We start from the raw sequence: 21,573 nt of genomic DNA, 5'->3' as shown, positions 1-21,573 counted from the left end.
CGGGGGCTGTTTACTCAGCAGAAGCCCCTTATTGTTAATAAATTTAAAACAAAGCACTTAAAAAACACCCAAAACCTGCAGCATCTGCCAACCCCCAAATTTACAGTCTTTTGAAGATTTTGCGTAAAATAGAGGAGACAAAAATCAATGTATAGAGAAATTACACTTCAACCATGAAGGTTTTTCCCTTTCTACTCTGGACTAACACTTCTCTGAGCCTTGTGTCAAGTAACACGACAGAACACTGCAGCTTTTTTGGGCTTAAAGCTGTCAAAGATTGGGAAGAAAAAGGAGGAAGGACCAGGCGGTGACTTCCTCGTGAGGGGCGCCCTGCCACACATCTCCCTGGAAATGTACTGGCGTTTCTGTCCTTACCAAGTCAGGGTGAGGAAGGAATACTGCTTTAATGCTAATTTAAACACTTCTCCCAGCTCCCTGTGGCAAAAAAATAAATAAATAAAAATAGCTATTGCTCAGAAAAACACCTTGGCTTTTGCTAGGGCCAGTATTGCTCCAGGGACCAGGCACAAGTTTGCCCCGGTAGCACCGAGTGCTACAGCCGAGCTTTGAGGAAGCTCCCAAGACCTTCCCAAGGGCAGCTAACCTAGGAACATGTCACTGCTCTTAGGAACGTGCTCCTGGCTGCCTGGGGCAAGCAGCAAAGCCTCCCCCTGAGGGCAGGAAGGACTCTTGGACCGACATAACTCGTGTTATGCTTCCCCTCGGGTGTCCTTGTTCTGCCCTGAGCCCTCCTGGCCAGCCAAGAAGCGAGGTAGGAAGGGCTGGAGGAGCTGTCAGCATCCTCTGACTCCTAGGCTGATGATTTTTGTCCACGCCTCCCCGCAGGCTCATCTTTTGTGCTGCTCGAAGGATTTAACTGCGTGTGTGAACGCAGCAGGTTGGCAGCCAAACCATGGGTCGTTAGTGCAAAGTGTTGATCTGGAGATTAAAAAAAAAAAATCAGTTTTTTCCTGCCCCCGAAGCCTGACTTGTAAACAGAGAGCAAGCAGCAGCTCAGAAGGAGTTGATGAAGCTCAGATAGGCGTTCAGGAAGCCCGTTGGATCCTCCAGCTGCGGGTAGTGGCTGATGTGGTCATCCAGCACGGACACCGTGGACGTGGGAAGCACTCTTCTGGGGGAAGAACGCAGCAAGGGGTAAGCACAGCGACCGCAGCGGGCTCAGCCTGCAGCCAGCTGCTGCTGGTGAGAGGGACAGGGCCCTCCTGCGCAGTTGGGGTGCTGTCTGTAACGTGGCTTCAGCACAAAATAAAACCCCAACAACCCGTAAGAGCTACAGCTGGCCTCTGGTCCACGTGCTTGGACTTAATTCGGGTCCACTGGAGGAAAAGACAATAAATCTTAACTGTCTGACGCGGTTTTCAAATGCGTGATTGCTGCGACTGAGGATTGGGACTTTGATGCCTAAAATTGGGGAACGATTTCTAAACTTCCGAACTGCCTGGCTGCGTAGGTTACAGGTGGGGAGAAAAACCAGCCCGGATGGAAAATGAGCAGAGGGGAGAGTCTGAGACAAAATCCCCCTCGAAACGAAACCCCAGCTGCGTGCTGCCGCTCCGTGGTGGTGGCGCCTTACTTGTACAGCTGAAGGAACTCCGGGTGCGGATTCACAGGGTCCAGGGGCCCGTAGATTAAATGCACTGCAAGAAAGCCGCACAAACAGAATTTTTATTACCTGAGAACATCTCGAAGCAGGCCGGGGAGGCTTGTTGCAGTCACAACCCCCAGCAGGGAGCTCGGGGAACTTTCAGCAGGGCACTAAGCCCCCAGGCCAGCTCAGTACACGGGGGGGGGGGGGGGGGGGGGGGTGTGTGCAAACCAGAAGCCCAAAGGTCTTTTGCTCAGCCCCCTCTGCAAACACCAAAGCTTTCCTCGAGCTTTTCCTCGAGCTTTTCCTCGTCCTCATCACGAGAGGCTCCCACGAGGAGTGGAAGGAGCCAGCGCCTGCAGGAGACGGGCGCGATTCCCCACGTCCCCCCCTGAAACCAAAGAAAACCAAATCCTACTCACGTGGGACGGAGGTGGCCACCAGAGCCCCAACCCAGCGGTCTCTGTGCTTCTTTCTCTGGTTGATGTACTGCAAAATACTGAAGGGAAGCCCGTCGTTACAACGCTGATGACGCCACGAGGTGCCTGCGCAGCCCGGAGCTTGCTCTCGCAGCGATGCCCAAGGGCACCCTGCACCCGTGTCAGCCTCCCGGGTGCAGCGGCAACAGAAAAATAAAAAAATAAAAAAAAAAATCAGCCTTCTGGTCAGCTCCCAGCTCAGCAAACTGCCTGCTCTGTTATTTCAGCAGTCAGCAGACAAAAGGGCAGCGCAGATCACTGGCTCCGAGCCCTGCTGCTGCCAGCCCCGTGCCCTGCGGCGTCCAGGTCAGAGTCCTGCCTCCCGGCTGGGGCTGACCCCAGATCGCAGGGGAAAGGGGAACTGGCCCCGTAGTCCGGGGTCAGGGAGGTGGAAGGATGGGGTTTGCAGCCTCCCCACATCAGGTGGAAGCAAATTTGGGGCCTCTGCTCCCAGATAAATGCCACGGGATTGTTAAAGGAGGGGAGCGGCTCCATCCAGGCAGCGCAGCACGGCTGTGAGTGAGCACCAAAGGGTTACTTAGAATCAGAGAATCCTAAAATCAGTAAGGCTGGAGAAGCCCTCCAAGATCACCTGGTCCAACCACTCCCTCCCACCAATGTTACTACTAAACCACGTCCCCAAGCACCACGTCCAACCTCTCCTTGAGCACCCCCAGGGACGGGGGCTCCACCACCTCCCTGGGCAACCCGTCCCAACGCCTGACCGCTCCTTCTGAGCAGAAATGTCTCCTCGTTTCCCACCCGAACCTCCCCTGGCGCAACTTGAGGCCGTTCCCTCTGGTCCTGTCACTGGTTACCTGTGAGAAGAGGCCGACCCCCAGCTCCCCACACCTCCCTTTCAGGTGGTTGTAGGGAGCGATGAGGTCTCCCCTGAGCCTCCTCTTCTCCAGACCAACCCCCCCCAGCTCCCTCAGCCGCTCCTCACAGGACTTGTGTCCCAGGCCCTTCCCCAGCTTCGGAGCCCTTCTCTGGACACGCTCCAGGGCCTCGATGTCCTTCTGGTAGTGAGGGGCCCAAAGCTGAACCCAGCACTCGAGGTGCGGCCTCACCAGAGCAGAGCTCAGGGAGATGATCACCCCCCTGCTCCTGTTGGTTACACTATTCCTGACACAAGCCAGGATGCCCTTGGCCTTCTTGGCCACCTGGGCACACTGCTGGCTCGTGTTTAGGCTCGTGTTTAGCACCCCCAAGGCTCCATAATACCCCCGCTGCTTCGCTCCGGCACCAGGGCAAACAGTGGCTTTGGACCCACTTCCTACAAAGCAGGCCCGGGCTCCCACTTTTAACCAGCACGTTCACGTCAGCTGGGTTTTCAGGAGCTTTCCAAGGACGGGAAGCTGTGCTAAATAAACCCCCTGATACTCGGACTCATGGCATTTCAGGGACTGGAGCTATTTGTGGGCCGAGCTCTGCAGCCGGCGGTGACATTACAAGAATTTGCCCCAACGGGACTGCCAAGCGGGCAGCGCATCGGCCCCGTGGCTGGGCTTGTTACAAAATGCTCTTGTCACAAAAGGCAGGCAACAAGCGCCCTTTGGAGAGCCTGGTTTTTATTTTTTTATCCTTATTGTACTTTGTGATTTGGCTGGAGATTGTCCCCCACTGTCTTTGCAGCCCCCGCAGCAGGAGGAGAGGAGTCTGCGTGCCGGGCAGGACACAAACCAGCCCCACCAAATTCACACCACCAGCCCGAGGTCCTTCCGAAAACCCCAAGCTTGGAGAGAGCCAGAATTAGCTCCACTTGCGAACAAAACCCCCAAAATTCAAACCATGCCCCCAGATTTCTCCCCATCAGCGGCCCTGTTTCTTGTCCCCCCTCGCTGCCCCGCCACGCGACGTGTCCCATTCCCAGCTGCTCCTCCATCATGCCCCACATCTTTTTTGGGGGTTAAGTGACCCCAAAGCCCAAGAGAAGCACCCGGAGGCTCCAAGCATCCTGTGCCCAGACCTCTGACAAGCTCCGAGGCGCTGCCAGCGGACAGGGGCACGCTGCTGGTGTCGAACCGAAGAGCTCCCGCGGCGCTCCCAGCTCACCTGTCAACCACAAGATGGCCGTCGTTGGTCCTCACCGCCGTCCACATGTCCCAGTACTCGGCCTGCGAAGGCTGCGTGTAGGGCCCAAAGACGGCCCCGAGCCTGAGGAGGGTCCAGGGCAGAAGGGCAGCAGCCCCGTTAGCGCGCAGCTCGGGCACGAGCCCAGGGCAGAGGCACGCCGAGCGCTCCCAACCCTCCGCCGTGAATCCCTCGGGAGCCGCAAGTCATCCCCCAGAGGCACCCCAAAGGCATCAAAGAGGGGTTGTAACAGCTGGTGAAGATATTTATTTGGTCGTGTATTGTAGGTAGAGTGGTTTAGGGTTTTTGTTGCCCCCATGATGTCTCACTTGCAGGAGAGGAGGAGTCTAGGGCATGGAGGAAAGCCATGTGGTTTATTATTAAATGCTCTGCCAACCCAACGGGAATGGCTCATGGGACCGAGGTCACTCAGATTTGGGGCAAACCTCTACTGGGACAGAGCCCAGGGATCCCTCCCCTAACAAATTCCTCAAATTCCTGCCTTCGCCCCCCTCCCTGCCCATCCCACCCGCCGCGGGAAGCACGGCGCCCCAGCTCACCCTCTGGAGAAGAAGAAAAAGTTCATCAGCCGCGTGATGACGGGGGACAGCAGGCCCCCGTCCTTGAGGACCTGGGGCAGAAGGAGAAAGCAGGCGGGCATCACTCTTGGTGTCGGCCAGGAGGGCGAATCCTGCCCCTCCAGAGCGCTTTTCCCCCCCCGGGGCAGCCGCTCACCTTCTGGATGAGCCGGGGGCGGTGCGTCTCGGGGAAAATGCCTGGAAACATTTTGGAGAACAGAGCTGTGAGGGCACAGTTGTATTCTCGGCATCCCCCAGTCCTTCCCTTTCTTTCCCCTCAGCAATCTCGGTGAAAACACAGACAGGTATATATATATATATATATATATATACATGTCTGGAATCAACCTGGCTCGGTCCGATCCTTGATTAATTCCCCTTGTCGGAATTAGTTGCAGCGTTAGGGAAGGAGGGCAGGTACATAACCCCCCCGGAGCCTGGCTGACGGGCTCCAAGCCCCCAGGACCACCCGTGTCACCTCTCTCTGGACGATGCCACCCGGGCAAGCCTTACCTCCATTGGATAAGCAGAGGCTCTTGATCAGGATGCTCCCAGTTCTGTTGTGCTCGTACCTGGGGACAGAGGAGGAGGAGGTGATGCGCGGCTACAACCCCTCCAGGTAGCGGTGGCACACCACCCCAGCTCGATACGAAGGAGTTTGGGAAGGAATTTAAACACCCCAGGGGCTGGGATCGGATGGGGGGTATCCTCAGATCACCCACCCTGGACGTGCCTCGGGATGAGGCCCAACAACTCCCCCCCAGGCCTTCGTTTCAGCTGCAGGAGGAGAGGGCCCGGCACCAAATCCTGCCACCCCTGATGGGAACGGGCTGCTCGGGGACACCGTGGGCCGCTCGGGGACACCGTGGGCCGCAGTGACCTGTGGAGCAGCTCCTGGGCGACCGTATCGCCGTAGTCGTGGGACAGGAGGTTGATCCTCCGGCGGTGGAGGCCGAGGTGCCGCACCAGCCCCTCGACGATGCTCGCTTGCTCGAAGATGGAGTAGCGGTGGGGCCGCTGCCAAGCAAAGCGGGGCCGCCGTGAGGGCCTGGCCCCTCAAAAAAAAAAAACAAACAACAAACAACCCCAAATCCTCCAAAATAAAGCCACCAGTGGAAGAGCCTGGGGCTCGGGGCAGCGGTTTGTGATAAGTCCCACAGCAGTCGGGGCGTCCTGGGCCAGCAGCTCCCCAAGAGGGGCCCAGGCGTGCTCTGGAGGCACCCCAAAGCCAAGGGTGGGGGGGACAAGGAACCCCTTCGACCCCCCCCCCGCCTTTAAAACATCCCGCTCTTTTTCGGGAGGGGATTGGGGATGTGAAGAGAAACAAGCTTCTCCCGCCCCGCTACTCACGGGCTTGTCGCTGAAGCCGAACCCGACGAAATCCAGGGCGACCACCCGGCGAAAGCGCTGCGTCAGCCCCTCCCAGATCTGCGGGGGGCGAGAAAAGCGCCCCCAAAACCCACAAAGCTCACCCCAAAAGCTCTGCCGGGGAGGGAGGAATCCCGCGTCCCCGAGCCCCTCACCTTGCTCCAGTCGTAGCTGGAGGTGGGGAAGCCGTGCAGGAGGACGACCACGTCGGAGCTGCCCACGGCGCCGGCTGAATCTGAGGGGGGGGAAAATAGGGGCGCGGGGCACGGCACCCCCCCCCCCCAAAAAAAAAAAGAGTTTTTTTAGCCCGAATATCTCCCGTTTTCCCCCAGAAGGGGCCGTGAGGCGGGGGGGGGGTTCAGGGGGTGGGGGTCGGCACCTCTGTAGAAGATGCTGCGGTCCTTGTAGGTGAAGAAGGCCCCGGAGGCGCGCCAGGAGAGCAGCGCGGGGGAGAGCGGGGGGGCGGGAGGTGCAGGTACACGGCCAGGAGGGGGACGCTGAGCAGCCCCAGCTGCACCCACCGCTCCTTCATCCTGCGGGGGGGCAGCACGTGGGCCCTCACCCCATAACCGCCTCGCCCCGTAACCCCCGTCCCCAAAAGCCCCATGACCCCACCCCCCCCCGTCCCCAACCCACCACGTCCCCATAGGCACCCCATCCCCATAAGCGCCCCCCCCCCCTCAACCCAACAACCCCCCCCTTTGGCCCCCAATAACCCTCCCCACGTCCCCATAACCCCCCCCTCCATTCCCACAACCCAATCCCCCGTTCCTACAACCCCCGTGTCCCATAGCCCTCCCCATGTCCCCACAGCCCCCCCATGCCCCCATAACCCTCCGCATGTCCCCATAGCCCTTCCCGTGTCCCCACCCATACCCCCCCATGTCCCCATAACTCTCCCCAATCCCAATGTCCCCATTACCCCCATGACCCCATAACCCCCCACACCCCCGTAACTCCTCATGTCCCCATAACCCTCCCCACGTCCCCACAGCCCCCCATACCCCCATTACCCTTCCGTACCCCCATAACCCCCATGCCCCCATAACCCCCCCATACCCCTGATACCCCCATACCCACCTATGCCCCCATGACCCCCAATAACCCAAAACTCCTCACATGCCCCCATAGCCCCCCCACGCCCCCATTACCCCTCACATCCTCATTACCCCCCCATGTCCCCATGCCCCCCATTACCCCCATAACCTTCCATACCCCGCCATGTCCCCCCGTCCCCATAAGCTCCCATACTCCCCACACCCCCAACCCCCCCATACCCCTGATACCCCCGTAACCCCCCTATGGCCCCATTACCCCCATGCCCCCATTAACCCTCCCACGCCCCCATAACGCCCCATTACCCCCAAACCCCCCCATTACCCCATTACCCCATAACCCCCCCATTGCCCCCATTACCCCCATAACCCCCCCATTACCCCCATAACCCCCACAACCCTCCCATTACCCCCACAACCCCCCCATTACCCCCACAACCCCCCCATGCCCCCATAACCCCCCCATTGCCTCCATAACCCCCATGACCCCCCCATGCCCCCATAACCCAATTACCCCCCATTATCCCCATAACCCCCACAACCCCCCCATTACCCCCATGACCCCCCCATTACCCCCATAACCCCCCCCATTACCCCCATAACCCCCATGACCCCCCCATTACCCCCACAACCCCCCCATTCCCCCATTACCACCATGACCCCCCCATTACCCCATTACCCCCATAACCCCCCCATTACCCCATGACCCCATAACCCCCCCGTGACCCCCCCATTACCCCCATGACCCCCCCATTATCCCCATAACCCCCCCATGTCCCCATTACCCCCATGACCCCCCCATTACCCCATGACCCCATAACCCCCCCGTGACCCCCCCATTACCCCCAACCCCCTCCATTACCCCATTACCCCCATAATCCCCCCACGCCCCCATTACCCCCACAACCCCCCCATTACCCCCATAACCCTCCCATTACCCCCATAACCCCCATGCCCCCATTACCCCCCATAACCCCCCCATGCCCTCATTACCCCATAACCCCCATAACCCCCCCATGCCCCCATAATGCCCCCATAATGCCCCCATAACCCCCCCATGCCCCCATAACCCCATGACCCCCCCCATAACCCCCCCCATGCCGCCATTACCCCCATGACCCCCCACGACCCCCATGCCCCCATAACCCCCCCATTACCCCCACGCCCCCCCAGCCCCAGCGCGGCCCCACCTGGAGGCCGGAGGCAGCCCAAGCCCCGCCCCCAGTCCCGCCCACCAACAAAGCCCCGCCCCCGAGCTCCCCCTTCCCGCCACGCCCCCTCTGAGCGGCGCCAAGCCCCGCCCACTGCCGCCGGGGGGCGTGGCCTCAGCTCCCCGCGGGGGGGCTCGCGGCACCACCAAGCCCCGCCCCCCGCCCCCCGCGCATGCGCCCTCCCCCCCGGCAAACCCCGCCCCTTTCTCTCCCCGCGCGTGCCGCCGCGGCGTCTCCCCCCGTTGCCCGGCGACGATTGAGCGGCGTCAGGGCCCGAACGGCGGCGTCCGATTGGTCGCGGGGGGGGGCGGGCGGCCAATCGGGGCGGGGGTTGTTGCGGGGTCGGGTTGGGCGGGAGGGAGAGGCAGAGGAGCGGAGCGGCGGCAAGATGTCGGGCAGGAGGAGCGGCGGGCGGCCTGAGGTGGGCCGGGTCGGGGCCTTCCTCCCCTCTTCATCCTCCTCGTCCTGCTCCCATGAGGCGGGGGGGCCTCGGCTGGGGCTCGTTGGGGGGGGGGGGGAGGGGGTTCGGGGCGAGCGGGGCCGGGTTTGGGGGCAGAAATTCAATTTTCGGGGCTGCGACGGCCCCCGGGGCCCGGTACGCCCTGTGGTGAGGGGCTGGGGGCCCGGCTCGGGCCTTGCCAGGCCTCTGGGCTCCTGCCCGGGGGGGTGGCCGCGTTCTCGCTTCCCCCGCTGTCTTTTGGAGCTCCTAAAATTGCCTTTTCTGTCAGTTTTTTAAAGGCTTTCAGCCTCCCTAGCAGATGCGTGGCTGCGTATTGACATCTTTGTCTATTTTTCCCTTTTAAAGCAGTATTTAACCAGGCGCATCCCTCAGAACCCCAGGTACCAGCACATAAAAACCCGTCTCGATACCGGTAAGTGGAAATGGGGGGTAAAAACGTCTGGGCACGGGTGTAAGAGTGCACACATGGCTATGCTGCTGGCCGTGTTTTGCCCCAAACCGGCCGTGTTTTGCCCCAAACCGGCCGTGTTTTGCCCCAAACCGGCCGTGTTTTGCCCTGCACAGCTGGTTCAGAACTCTCGTTGCCATTGTTGTGTCTTCCCTTATCATTTATGTCAGGTTCTGATGTGACAGTTTGTGTATGTGAGCTTTTCTTGTATAAATCAATAACTTAACGAGGGCATAAGTCAAAATAATTACTTGGAGGGTTTGTTTTGAGCTTTTTTTTACTGTTAAAGTGATCGAATTTTACCCAGTTTGTCTATAGTACCCAAACAGCTGTTAGGAAAGGGGCAGCATGGCCACGTTTTCACTCGAAGCAATGCGTCAGAGGCAGGATTTGGGTACCAAGGTCCTGATTTTGGTTCCCTCAGAGGCTGGTAACTTCATACTCCATAACGTATGGAGGTTTAGGTAGTGGCAGAGGCTTTAACCTATGGGGCACCGTGCGCCCCCAGAGACAGTGGGCAGCTGTGTCCAGCAAGCCCTAGGCTTGACGTGGCTCTTTAACGTGGCTGTCCTTGTGAGAGAAAAGCGCTGAGAGAAAAATTGTGGTGCTTGGGGTTTATGGCTGCCTTGTCTTGTCGTGGTAAAAGAGGATCTGCCACAGACGCTTGTTATTTTTAGGAGAAATGCCTTCATGGTGAGGCTCAGGCTTCCTGGAGAGGTGATTGGTGCCCCGTGGCTTTTGGTTTTGGAGAGGCGTTTGGGTAATTCCCTCATTAACATGATTTTAATTTTCAATTAGTCCCGGAGCGGTCAGCCCATTGGACTCGATGATCTCTGTGGGTCCCTTCCAGCTGAACTATTTTCTTCTCGTGTGGTCCCTTCCTTCAAAACCAAAACGCTTAAGCCTTAGCAGCTTAAGAAAACCGCTAATAACTTGTAACCGATGTTTGTTACAGGGTGCAGCTTAACAAAATACATTGAGAAGTTGGAGGAGATCAAAAGAAGTGAGTATCTCGAGTAGTTTTTTTTTTTTCTCTCTCCTCCTTCTGGTAGGATGTTACAGATTTAACTTAAGGTAGGAGACGGACAGGTCTGAGAGGTTTTGTAAAAAAAAAAAAAAAAAAAAAAAACAAAACACAAAACAAAACAAAACAAAAACTTGTGCAGGTCGCATTAGTGACCGTGAACCAGGCAGGAAGAAGTTCTCGGGATTAAGAAAACCAGACTAGACTCACGTGGGAATACTCAGACTACATTTCTGAGGCTTTATTTCAGTTTTCAGTAACGCTACGGCTGAACTTGAGGTCTCTCTTTTCATATAATTTTAGCAGGCTTAGGTTTCTGTCGGGATATTACAAAACAGGAGGTAGACAAGCTCCTTCCTGTGTCCCTCATCAATTTTTACCAGCAACACCAGGGTTTCGAAGGCTTTGGGTTGTTCGGGCTATTGAAAACCCGTCTGGCTTTTGTTTGTGGCTGTATTCCTACTGAAAATAAGCTTTTCAAAATGTTTCACTGCTTTATTTTCGGCTGTTGGCAGGGTTATTCTCACATGGAGGGCCAGAAAGAAGCTATTGAACCCACAAGGTGCATTTATTGAGGTGAAAGAAAACACCCCGTAATTAACGGGGGTTAATTAGGATTTTGAATGCTCGCTTTTCGTTCCTAGGCCCGCTTACTGTGCTCCTCCGAAATAAGGTTCGGGTTGAAAGGGAGGTCACTGATCCGTCGCAGGACGTGTTCGTGCCGGGCTTCCTGCGGAATGGCCCTTTGTTGCTGGTTTGCTCCTGGGAAAGGCGGCAGAGAAATGCCCTCCGGTTCCAAAACCCGGCTAAGGTTTCAGCGCTCAACGCCCGCTCGCCGTCGCTCTCTTATCCGCGCTGAAAACCTCGTTGTGTCGCCGCCGTCGGTTTTAAATCGCCCCCGTGAATCCGATCTCGTCTCGTGCAGGAGATCTTCTTGTTTCGTCGGGCTTCGGGAGCCCAGCAGAAGCTTTCCCGTTGTGTCTGCGCTGAATGGGCACCTTGTGTCCCCAGGCAGTTTAGAAACTTCTCTCCCTTGGTTTCTCATGGACAGATGACACCGTTTGGACTCAGCTTTAGGTACCCAGCACAGTCAGCTCTCTGTTTCTCGGGTAACGTGAGAGAGAGACTTTACACCGTGAGCCTGCCGTGGAATCGAAAACGATAAGGCAGCTGGAACCCCGATTGTTTGCCCTTCGGAGGGCTGGCTCGAGGAGAGGCACCGAGTCTCTTCCCTTTCTCTGGCGTTGCTGAAGCGCAGAGAAGAACTTCTGTGAATATACGACGGAGTAATCGCAGCTTGAGACTCGTTTCCTGGAGCAAAATGTCAGAGAATCCAAACGGACTTCCCGGGACAGCACCAGGTACCTGGCCTTGCTTGGAAGCAGCGCTGCTGAACCCTCTGCTAAAGGCTCCGAGCACTCAAGTGGGTTTGCTCCAGGTCGGGCTTAGGAATAGCAGCTTTTTTTCCGTGTAGAGCTAATTTTGGGTGCTAAAGGTAAGGTCGTAAAGGATGGGAGGAATAACCCTTGCCTGTGATGGCAGAAACCATCCAGTCTGCACAGCTGTCGCGGTGAAAGGGCTGTGACAGTGCTGCTGCTTTGTCAGTGTTTATATACATCGGTATTTCATAAGCTTTGCTTTTATTTTTCCCTCTAAATTAAAATAATGTCTTGCTCTCCACAAGGCGCCAGCTCGTTTTGCCTGCGGATGGGGATTTTTAAAGATTTGGTCGTGGGCTGTGCGTGGGTTTTGCGTTGGGCAGCTGAAACGATGATTGTTGCTGGTGTTTCCGAGTTACAGAGGGAGTTCCTAACAGCCTGAGCTTGAGGCTTGAGGCCAGGCAGTTCTGCAAGGACCACGAGGATCGTTTGGAAGCTATTGGACGTTCTGAAGCCTCGTTTTGTACTTCAGACCCACGGTTTGAAATGGACAGCGTACACTGGCTTAGTTCGGATGGGCACTGTTTCTCCGAAGACAAATTTAGTAGCACGTTCAGTTCTTCGTGGCCGAACAATTACGTAGGGCAGGATGTTGAATTTGGGACCTCTGCTTGCCCTGAATGCTGAAAATGAATTGTCTCGCTTCTGCGGGAAGCGTGTTTAAGAGATGGGAATTAAAAAAAACTAGAGGGGAAAGCTCTCTTAGTGCCTGTCCTGCTACCACAGTGTGCAGGGAGAATCCTCTCCGAGCGGAATTTCTTTCAGGACGCTCACGGTCCCCTCGTACCAGGAGGAGATTTCAGCCTCCAGCATCCGCTTGGCTTCTTCTCGATAAAGATCTCATCTTGAGGGTTTCCCCCTAAGCCAGTTCTGGGGCCGCCGCTTGTGTGGCGATGACAGGGGTATGGATGGGAGCCTCTCCCCCTTCCCCCCGTCTTAAGCCATGGAGCATTCAGCAGATGGCAGGATTTAGAACCGCTTAACTGCCCGGATTTGATAAGTTCCTGGGCTGCGTTATTAGCCCTCTTGGCTGAACAGCTGGAGAGAGGGCAGTTGGGAATATCCTCCGGCAGTTATTTACGATAGTAGAAAAACACCAAGGATTTTTCTTATTTTAAAGATAAAAACCTGTGAGTTGAGGGGTGGAGCCCGGTAAGCGAGGAGGGGAAGAAAGGAGGAGCAATTTTGTGGGTTTTAGGGAGCTTGGATTGATTGGAGCTTGGCTTCCCGGGGTTAAAGAGCTGCACGCGGAACTTCTACAGCCGCCGTGCCTGGTGCAGAAGGAATCTTGTTCATCGTCTTTGCCTTTCCTTGCCAGTACAGGACAGATTCTTATTTTTATTTTTTCCTGCTTATCCCCCCACCTTTCTGTCTTCTTTTTAGCTGTGAACTTCCCAAGGGATGGGCCTTCCGTTACCTCCCGGGGAGGCTATTTCATATCAAGATATTCCTACTGATGCTTGCCTTAGCTTCCCTCTCCTACTGCATACACCCTTTTGTTTCACACCTGAAGGCTCCTCTCCTCCCGGTGCTCGCACATCTCGAGTATCTCGGTGCTTCCATCCTTGTCATCGCTTTCCTAGCACTGTTAATCCCTGCTCTGGTTGTTTGCCAGTTGTTCCAACAGACCGCTTGGTTTTCAGCCTTAAGAAGACAAAGACGCTTCCTTAGAAATCTATTAACAAATCATAGGAATTGGAATTTGTCAGGTAAAACAAGAAAACCTGGACCATTATTATCAGTAAGATTAAACATACACCTGTAATACTAGAGCTTAGTAGTTTAAAAAGCTTAGGCTGAAGCATACCTATGCTCAGATTCTGCTGTAACGTATACAATTAAAAATTCAGGTAAATTAAGTCTTTTGATATGAGTTTGCAGTTATAGAAAGCTTCAAAGAACGGCGGAGGGTGATAAATTCATGAAGCTGCTTCCTTCCCTCAGTGAGAACAGAAAGCCCAAAATAAGAGGTTGGAGTGTAAAAGCGACTGAATCCGTCTTCTGCGTTTTAATCGTACGAGGACGTGATCTCTCTCTGTTAGGAGTTTTCACGAGGCCTTTAGGTTTGCTGCTCTGATCCTTCAGAGCAAGCTTACTGCCCCAAAATCTTACACTTAAGGAGTCTGCAAAAACAGCTGAGACTAAGCCTGTCACCTGGTATCCGCAAAAGCTGAGAATTGCTTCAAAATGTTCATTGTTCTCTTCTGTTTCCTTTTTCAAGATTACAGATACAAAAAGGATGAGCTCTTTAAAAGATTGAAAGTGACTACTTTTGCCCAGTTGGTACGTATAGCTCTTCCCTCTGACTGCTGAAAGCTCTCTCTTGTGAACAGCGTGCTTGCTTTGCTTAAAGCCTTCTGTGTAGTTACGCAGGTTTTTACAACATGTAATTCTTTTGTAATTGGTTTCTTCTGCACCTTCTTATTTTCCAACTTCCTGCCCTCGTAGATTTCCCTTAATAAAAGCAAACCGTACAGGCCCAAGTTTGCAGAGCAGTCAAATTCCTGTAATGGCAAATTGAAGGCTGCAAAAACTCTGGTTTTGAAATTTGTTCCCTATTTGTTTTTGTTTGTTTGCTTTTTTGTTTGCCTTTTTTTCCCGTTCACTTAAGAGGATCTTCAAGCCTCTTACAGAAGAAAAGGACCACATAAAGTAGCATTCAAATCTGATTTCATTGAGCTTTGGGTCAAGTAGCTGCCTCCTGAAACCCTCCCTAACTGCAGTTGTATCTGCAGAATATGGAAGGCTGAGACTTCAAAGCTTTCTGCGTAGTTTTTAATTAATGAAGCAAAATATTAAAAATCTGATCAGTAAATAGAGCCAAGCGTTTCTTGTGGTGGTGCAAGAAAAGCAGTAAAGCAAGAAAAAGACAGGCTTTCTTCTAAGGAGTAAAGGGAAAAGGGAAGGTTAAGCTTGCAAATACTGAAGGAGCAGATTTCTGCAGGATTTTGTCTTTAGTTACACTGGATTGTCACGACCGAAACCGTGACTCCCACTGTTGGGATGAACTGATTTATTATGTGAGCGTTGTAGGTCTGCTGTCACAGGCCAGTTACGCTGGCTGTGTGAGGTTTTTTCCAGGGCAGTACTAAATGTTTCAGTTGCTGTCAGTGACTGAGCTTCATAAAAGTCAGAAAACATCTGACGTATCTGATACTGCCAGCACGGCCTGTCTGGCTTTTCTTTGTCCTCAGGTTGAGTGTCTTTTCTTTTTGGTACAACTTCCATTTAATAAAAAGGCAGACCTGCAGTACAGACCTCAAATACCCAACTGTGTTTGACCTTGAAGTCCAGTAGCAGGTACGCTGAGTTAAAGGCGTTTTGGCTCGGGGATTATTTTTCCTTAAGATGATCCCTGCTGTCTTTCAGTGACACCAGTGTGTGTGTATCGAGGCATTGTTGCTTGCTTTTGTTTCCTGCAGGTCATCCAGGTTGCTTCTCTATCTGATGAAACCTTAGGAGTGATGAATGAGGAGATCCACAAGCTAGAAGGTAACAATATTTGTTGTAAGCACAAAGAGAGAGAGCTGTAGATCACTGTCATATGCTGAACTGTGCCCTGACAGACATAGCTGACTCTTCAGCAAGTCTTTAAATCAAGGAGAAAAATGGCATCATCTGTGGCCTGCAGCTGTTTGCAGGCTTGCAAATAGGAAAGACCTCGTGCTGCACGGTTTGCATTTCTATTGAATGCTTAAAAGTGAGATCTTGAGCTCTTAAAAATCGTATGGTTCTTTCTTATTTTGTACCGTGGGGCTCTCAGTAAGTCACTTTAATAAGAGGATGAAGATAAGGCATTCTTTGAGACTAAAAATAGAAACCAGGCTTAAAACCTGCTCGTTTCCTGCAGCATTTTAACTCTTCGTGCCACGTTCCCTTCCCAGATGGTGCTTCCGATGCAGATGCTGAACTCACGGCAGGGACAAATGGGAAAGGAAGCCCCAGTGGGACACCACCCAGTCCAGTCCTGTTCATAAACAGCACAGGAGCTGGGGAATCATACCGGTCCACGCTGCAGAGGTACCTGATGATAACACACAACTTTATCTTGGCAGATAACTGGTTTTACCCAGCTGGTTATTTTAACTTGCTATTAGTGGCTTTATATTGCTTTTTTTTCCCGTTAAAGCCTGTTTTTGCAAGTCTGAAGATGGGAGTAAGAGAGTTGGCAGGTTTTCCTGTCTGACTGAGTTTGTTCTGAGGTTGTGACCCGACGCTGTTGCCACTTGATGATCGTCTGAATGGCTGACAAAGAAATGTTTGTGGGATTCAGTCCAGTTCCCTGGGCTCAAGGATCCATGTTCTAAACTGCTCTGGCAAACCCAGGAATGTGTCTTCCCAGTGAGCTTAATGGGTTGTCCCAAGGCTTAGAAAAAGAATTTCCAAACCCAATGCATCACTTGTCAAGGAACAATTTTTCTCCCTCACCTCAAAGAATGTTTCGTAGTCACTTAGGGTGCTGAGGAAAACACCTGGACTTGACTGGTCTGGGAGAGTATGAAGTGTTCATGTAGTGATGCTGTACCGTTTATTTTTATACAGATAAAAATGAAATCAGTCTCTTACAATGTACTGGCAAGCCTGAAATAGATTCTCTCTGTTTTTATGTGGTGTCATCCTGTATTAGAACATAAACGGGCGATAAGAGAGTGCTTTTTGATCAACTTCTGACCTGGCTAAGAGGTACAGAAGTGTTCAGAGGGAGGCTTGCAGCATAACGCCTTTCCTTTTTGCAGTGTGATAAGTGGTGTTGGTGAGCTGGATATAGAAAAGGACACTCCAAAGAAAGCGGACGCTGAGGCTAAAGACATGCCTTATCCCGACTGCCCCTTCCTGCTTCTGGACGTACGAGACCGAGATGCTTATGACCAATGTCACATCGTTGGAGGTGAGGAGCCGCAGTCGCACCGCAGCCTGTGTCAGCTGGGGTCACACGCAGCTCTGCGTGTCGTGCTGGCAGGCTTCGTATTTCCCCCCCAAGGTGGACATCACGTGGCTGCAGAACGTTCTCTGCACTCATCCAGCACACCCGTCCCTCCTGGAAAAAGATGAGGGGACCACGCTGCTGTTAATCCCTTAGTCAGCGGGTTTCCAAATCTGTTGTACTCTTACAAGCCCGCGTCAGTTGTATTCCAGACTGTGAGGAATAACTGTGTGTTCAGTAACTGTTTGATTTCTCTTTTTCTTCCTCTGCAGCTTATTCATATCCTATTGCAACGCTGTCTAGAACCATGAACCCGTATACAAATAGTATTTTGGAATATGTATCCTTTACTTATAAAGTGCTGGAATCAAACAAAAAAAATAAGAATAAAATTGGGGGCACGTTGGCAAGGGCTTTCAAAAACAGTTGCAGCTGTAGCAGCTGCTGTGACCAGGACAGAGTTTAACCATGAAAATCCCGGGATTCCAAGGAGAGTGGGAGGGGAGGTTCCTTCTGGTAGCTGTGGTTACCTGGTGGGGCTCTGCTGCAGCCATCAGGTGCTGGATTTGAGTTCCTCAGAGCTCTAATGCCTCTTGGTGCCAGTGGGAGCCGCCTGAATTTGGCGCTTCCTGAGGCTGGCTCTGGCTGCTGGAAGGCAATTCTGTTCTACTTGGCGCCTGTTCCGTGCTGTTGTTGGAGTGCTGGGCTTCTTGAGGGAGGCACTGGTCAAATCCTCTGGCTTCCTCTCGGCACCTTGGTGGGGATTGGCTTTTCTCTGGAGGGCACAAAGAGGATTATTAGCTAGGATTAGGCTGATAACTTCCCAAGTTGGAAGCTTGTGAGGGCTGCAGGGGAGATTTTCAACAAATTGCCTCTTGCTATTGCCTGTTACTAACCAGTCTTCAAATCAGCACTGAAACATGTTCGCAGGGGCTGCACTGCAGTGGGGATCAGGCTGCGTCCTTCCAGTGTCTGGCAAGCTTCAGCTACTGAAGAATCAGTTTTTAAAGCATAGGTGAAGGGAATGCATTCCTGCCTGGTACTTGCAAATCAAAAAGGGAGTCTCTCTGCCTCCATCCCCGCTTGTTTCTCTCTTCTTCTTTCTGAAATTCACTGACAGTCACCCTGTTTACAAACGAATCCTTAGCTCTTCCGCCTCTCAGAAAAATGCCCATGGGAAAATCATAATTCTGTATGACGACGACGAGAGGCTGGCCAGCCAGGCTGCCACGACCATGTGTGAGAGGGGCTTTGAGAACTTGTTCATGTTATCCGGAGGTAAGGGGCAACGGGCGGGATTTTGGGTGGGTGGGCTCAGTGTGAAAGAAGGGTTGTGTGAGCTGGAGGGTGGGAATGGACGGGTGGTCACCCGCTGCTGGTAAAATCTCAAATCTCTGATCCCATCTTAGCTGGTGGTCACTGCTAATTCACTGCTAATAAGCGGTCTGTCCGTCTGCAGGCCTGAAAGTCCTTGCACAGAAGATCCCAGAAGGACTCGTCACCGGCTCGCTCCCCCCATCCTGCCAGGGGGCAGCTCCCCCTGGATCCGCGCGAAAAAAGGCCGCTCCCAAAGCGCCACCCACGCGTGCCGAGAATAAGTGGAGATTTTCTGCAGAAGATCTACAGAAGATTAAGTACTACCTAGAAGAGGAGCAGATTCCTTCAGATACTGCCAGTAAGGCTCCAGGATAAATGCTGCGACTGCTTCCTGTAGCCCTTGAGCCTGCCCTGCAGCAGTTCCTTGCTTTGCCATATTCTTTCCATGAGGTAGCTGGAAGAAGGAGAGGGTTTTTTTTTTTTTTTCCAAACTGAGAAAGGACTACACTGTGCTGATCCCAAAATTAAATCTTCTATAGCATTATGACAAAATCCTGGTTCTGTGAGGCAGACAGAACCCATGCTGCCTGCGATGTTTGAATGCCTTTAGGTTTTCCTGGCCATTAGTAGGTATAGCAAGTTCTTAGCCCTTCTGTTCCTGCACAGCTAGGTTGAGACTGCCCTGAAACCCCCACTGAATTTTTGAAAGGTCTGTGTTTAGAGTAAGAGCTGGACAGCCAGCGAGGGGCAGCAGGTCATCTTGTGTTTCCGTGCTCTGTCACGCACACAGCTTCATCTGGATTTCTGATCTTTTTTTCGCAGGCCGTCTTAGCAGTGGCTCTTCAGGGCGCGATTCCAAGGCAACGACTGTGAGGAGCAGCCCCAGCCTCCCCACCGCTGCTGCCAACGCGGGGTCTCTCACCACCCGCTCGTTCAGCAGGAGCAGCCTCCAGAACAGGCCGTGGAAATAAGCAGCGGCGTCTCCTTCCAGTGAATAAACGAACGTCCAGGTTCTGGGAACCCTGAGCAGTGCGGCCCGTTTGTCGTTTTAGGAATCCACGGGGAAAAGCAGCGGTGGTTTATAAAAGGCAGCTCGGGTAAGGCAGGGGGAGCTGGAAGGGTTGAGGTTTTATAGAAGCAGCGACATTGGCAAGGCTGACCTTTAGGTGCAGTGTCAGGACAGGACTGGTATAACTGATTTTGTAGGGGAGGGAAAGAAAACTGGTTGCGAAGCCCGTGACCAGCAGGAACGGTGCTGTGAAACTTGTAGTTCAGACTGAAGAATTTGCGTCTGTAACTAATGCTCCCTCTGCGCTGTGCCCAGAGCTGCAGGTTGTGCTAACGGGAGAGCACGTGAAGGTCAGCGGGCCAGAAAAGCATCTGTGAGCAAAAACCTTGCTGTTTTTTTTAGCGGAGATGCGAATTGCCAAAATAACGCAGAGGGGATTCCGTAACTTCTTTTTTTAAAAATGTTTATGAGCAGAAGTATTTGTAATAAAGCTGGTTTTGGAAATAATGCCCAGCATGGCACAGTAATGTGACGGTTGTCTTGACTCGTGGGCAACTTGTGAACTAGTTCTGTATTTTTGAAGGTGAGTTGGAAGGGAAAACAACTGATTCTTCTCCCTTGTTGTCGGCACCGTTTGACTTCTAACTGTGCTTTTTCTGCTTTGTTCTTTGCTGTGGTTATGGAGAATGCTCCTGTGCTGTGTTTTGGGCTCTGGATAAGATGAGAGGGGAAAGCTGTGAGCTGAGCAGGGTTTTAGCTGGCTCTTACAGCGAGATCAGCTGCCGTGCCCCTCTTCCAGATGTGCAAGCAGAGTTGTCTCCCTGGTTCAACTGCACACCAGTGGTTTCTCCATTTTCCTACTTGGAGTAGCTCCTTTAAGGTTAGGGTGGCTGAAGGGAAATTGTCTTTTGCCCTCTCACCGGGGCCCCTAAAACCTAGACAGGACGCAAATCTGGTAACTGAACGGGGCACGAAGATTTTGCGGAAAACCGGTACCACAGCTTTCATCAAATCGGTGCTTTCATCATACCAGTATTGCCTGGGTGACCTAGAAATCGTCTGAAACTCAACAGTGGGAAAAACGATGCAGGGTGCGGAGAAAGCAGAACCAAGGCTACCCGTGTTTGTAGATGGTTGTGGAGAGATCCTGCTCCTCTCGGCTCCTCTCGCCTTCACCTAGAGTGTTGCTCAGCTTTATCTGGCTTTGGCTTCTTGGTCTTGTGTTTTAATGTGCGTGGCTTTTGGGGTTGTTTTTTTTTTTTCTTCTTCCCCTTTTGACATAGGCAAATGATCTTTAACAGACCCCTAAATTCACTCCTGGTGCAGGTCATAGGGGAAACTTAAGGTGAAAGGGCAAGGTGAGAGAAATTACAAGTGATTCCCAGTTTATCAGTTTAAGACTCCTCATTCCTGAGGACACTTATCACAACCTCTCTCTGTACCTCCGCTGCAGGAGTGAGCTTTGCCTTCTGTACCCGTGACCCCTTGGAATGGTTAGGATAATCCTTGTGAAAGCAAGGAAGAGGTTGTGTAACGAGCTGCTTTTCTGCCTCTGGACTAATCTTTTCAGATTTTTTCACTCATTTTAGTGACAAATACCGGTAGCAGAGCAGAACCACAGAATTTAGCTCTGGGTCTCTCCGTGAGTCTTAAATCAGAGAAGTGCTCACACAGGTGAGATTCCTGTGCCAGGGACTGGCAGGCTCATTCTGATGAGAGCCATAAGCTCAGACCTCTCCAGAGAAGTGCGAAGTGACCAGCACAAACCTCCCACGCTGTGTAGGGATGCTGTGAGGGGGAGGAAGAGGGGAGAAAGGAAGGGCAGAGCCACGTTAAAAGTATCCTGAAGGACTATGCATACTTCAGAGTTGAATGCCCGTGTTTTCAAATATGGATCTATATTTTTTTATATGTAACAAAAGCCCAGTAAAGTGAGGTATCTTAAAGTCCTCAGCTTCCCAGAGAACCCTTGAATGGTTGAAGTTGTGCAAAGCAGCTTTTACTTGGACAAGCTGCCCTTCCAACCCATCCACTAAGGATCACCTGGTGTCTTGCGTTTCCACAGGGAGCGTGCATGTTTGTACTTAGTGCTGCAAGAGGCAGGTTGGCCAAGTGTAAACACCCAAATAAAACAATAAAAAAAAAAAAAGGGGGGTTGTCTGTGTCTTAGTCTTATTTCTTCCTGTCCATGGGAAGCTGAATGAATCTCGCCATCTTATGAACTGCTCTGCTTTCTTGCACTCATGCATAATCACGTTTTTGGAAGACTCGTTGGAGCTGCAGGTGTATCTGTTTTGAATGAAGCAGCCTGTTTCCAGGTCAGTCTGGTGGCACTGCAGTGTCACCTCTGGGGAGAGAAGTGTTTGTTTAAATGGTCTGAGACCAAAGCAGGAGCTGCAGAGACCTTGCTTCATCCACACTTTTCTTCACTCGTGGTCCAGGGGAGTGGACTCATCTCTCAGGGCCTTAGTTTCTGGCTGATGGTGTTGCTGGCTGGATGTCCCCCTAAAGCTTTCAAAGGAGTCTGATATTGAAGCATTGTGGAAATGCCACATTTAGCTTTGAGTGTTGGGGTGTAATGG

At 52.9% G+C, this 21,573-nt stretch overlaps 2 protein-coding genes across 4 annotated transcripts; one reads left to right on the top strand and one right to left on the bottom strand.

Moving 5' to 3' along the window:
- Nucleotides 1–97: 97 nt before the first annotated feature.
- MEST (mesoderm specific transcript) lies at nt 98–6,636 on the bottom strand. The gene is given in 12 exon segments (XM_035566575.2): nt 98–1,132; nt 1,595–1,658; nt 2,029–2,105; nt 4,141–4,242; nt 4,719–4,789; nt 4,894–4,934; nt 5,250–5,308; nt 5,617–5,753; nt 6,087–6,164; nt 6,260–6,339; nt 6,484–6,561; nt 6,564–6,636. Coding segments are annotated over 12 exon segments (978 nt in total). The 3' UTR covers nt 98–1,014.
- A 1,958-nt stretch (nt 6,637–8,594) lies between these two features.
- CEP41 (centrosomal protein 41) lies at nt 8,595–21,140 on the top strand. 3 transcript variants are annotated; one of them, XM_035566614.2, is made up of 11 exons: nt 8,595–8,791; nt 9,176–9,242; nt 10,234–10,281; nt 13,963–14,024; nt 15,164–15,233; nt 15,626–15,761; nt 16,478–16,629; nt 16,938–17,005; nt 17,829–17,943; nt 18,125–18,340; nt 18,805–21,140. In XM_035566614.2, the coding sequence occupies exons 1-11, from the start codon at nt 8,759–8,761 to the stop codon at nt 18,951–18,953; spliced, it is 1,116 nt and encodes a 371-aa protein (XP_035422507.1). In that variant the 5' UTR covers nt 8,595–8,758; the 3' UTR covers nt 18,954–21,140. The 3 variants fall into 3 exon arrangements, with proteins under 3 accessions (XP_035422507.1, XP_035422508.1, XP_050564025.1); XM_035566615.2 differs by having other exon boundaries at nt 8,721–8,791; nt 9,179–9,242; XM_050708068.1 differs by lacking the exons at nt 8,595–8,791; nt 9,176–9,242; nt 10,234–10,281 and adding an exon at nt 11,171–11,663.
- Nucleotides 21,141–21,573: the final 433 nt, after the last annotated feature.

The sequence above is a fragment of the Cygnus atratus genome, chromosome 1 (assembly GCF_013377495.2).
Source record: "Cygnus atratus isolate AKBS03 ecotype Queensland, Australia chromosome 1, CAtr_DNAZoo_HiC_assembly, whole genome shotgun sequence".
Classification (NCBI taxonomy): Eukaryota; Metazoa; Chordata; class Aves; order Anseriformes; family Anatidae; genus Cygnus; species Cygnus atratus.
Note: the sequence above shows the minus strand (reverse complement) of the source record. Positions and strands in the feature narration are given on the sequence as shown.

What these genes read in the sequence shown, in the direction of transcription:
- CEP41 (XM_035566614.2), top strand. Translation starts at nt 8,759, where the DNA reads ATGTCGGGCAGGAGGAGCGGCGGGCGGCCTGAG. An exon ending in GTTGGAGGAGATCAAAAGAA is followed by an intron (nt 10,282 to 13,962) that starts GTGAGTATCTCG and finishes TCCTTTTTCAAG; the next exon opens with ATTACAGATACAAAAAGGAT. An exon ending in GATTCCTTCAGATACTGCCA is followed by an intron (nt 18,341 to 18,804) that starts GTAAGGCTCCAG and finishes TTTTTTTCGCAG; the next exon opens with GCCGTCTTAGCAGTGGCTCT.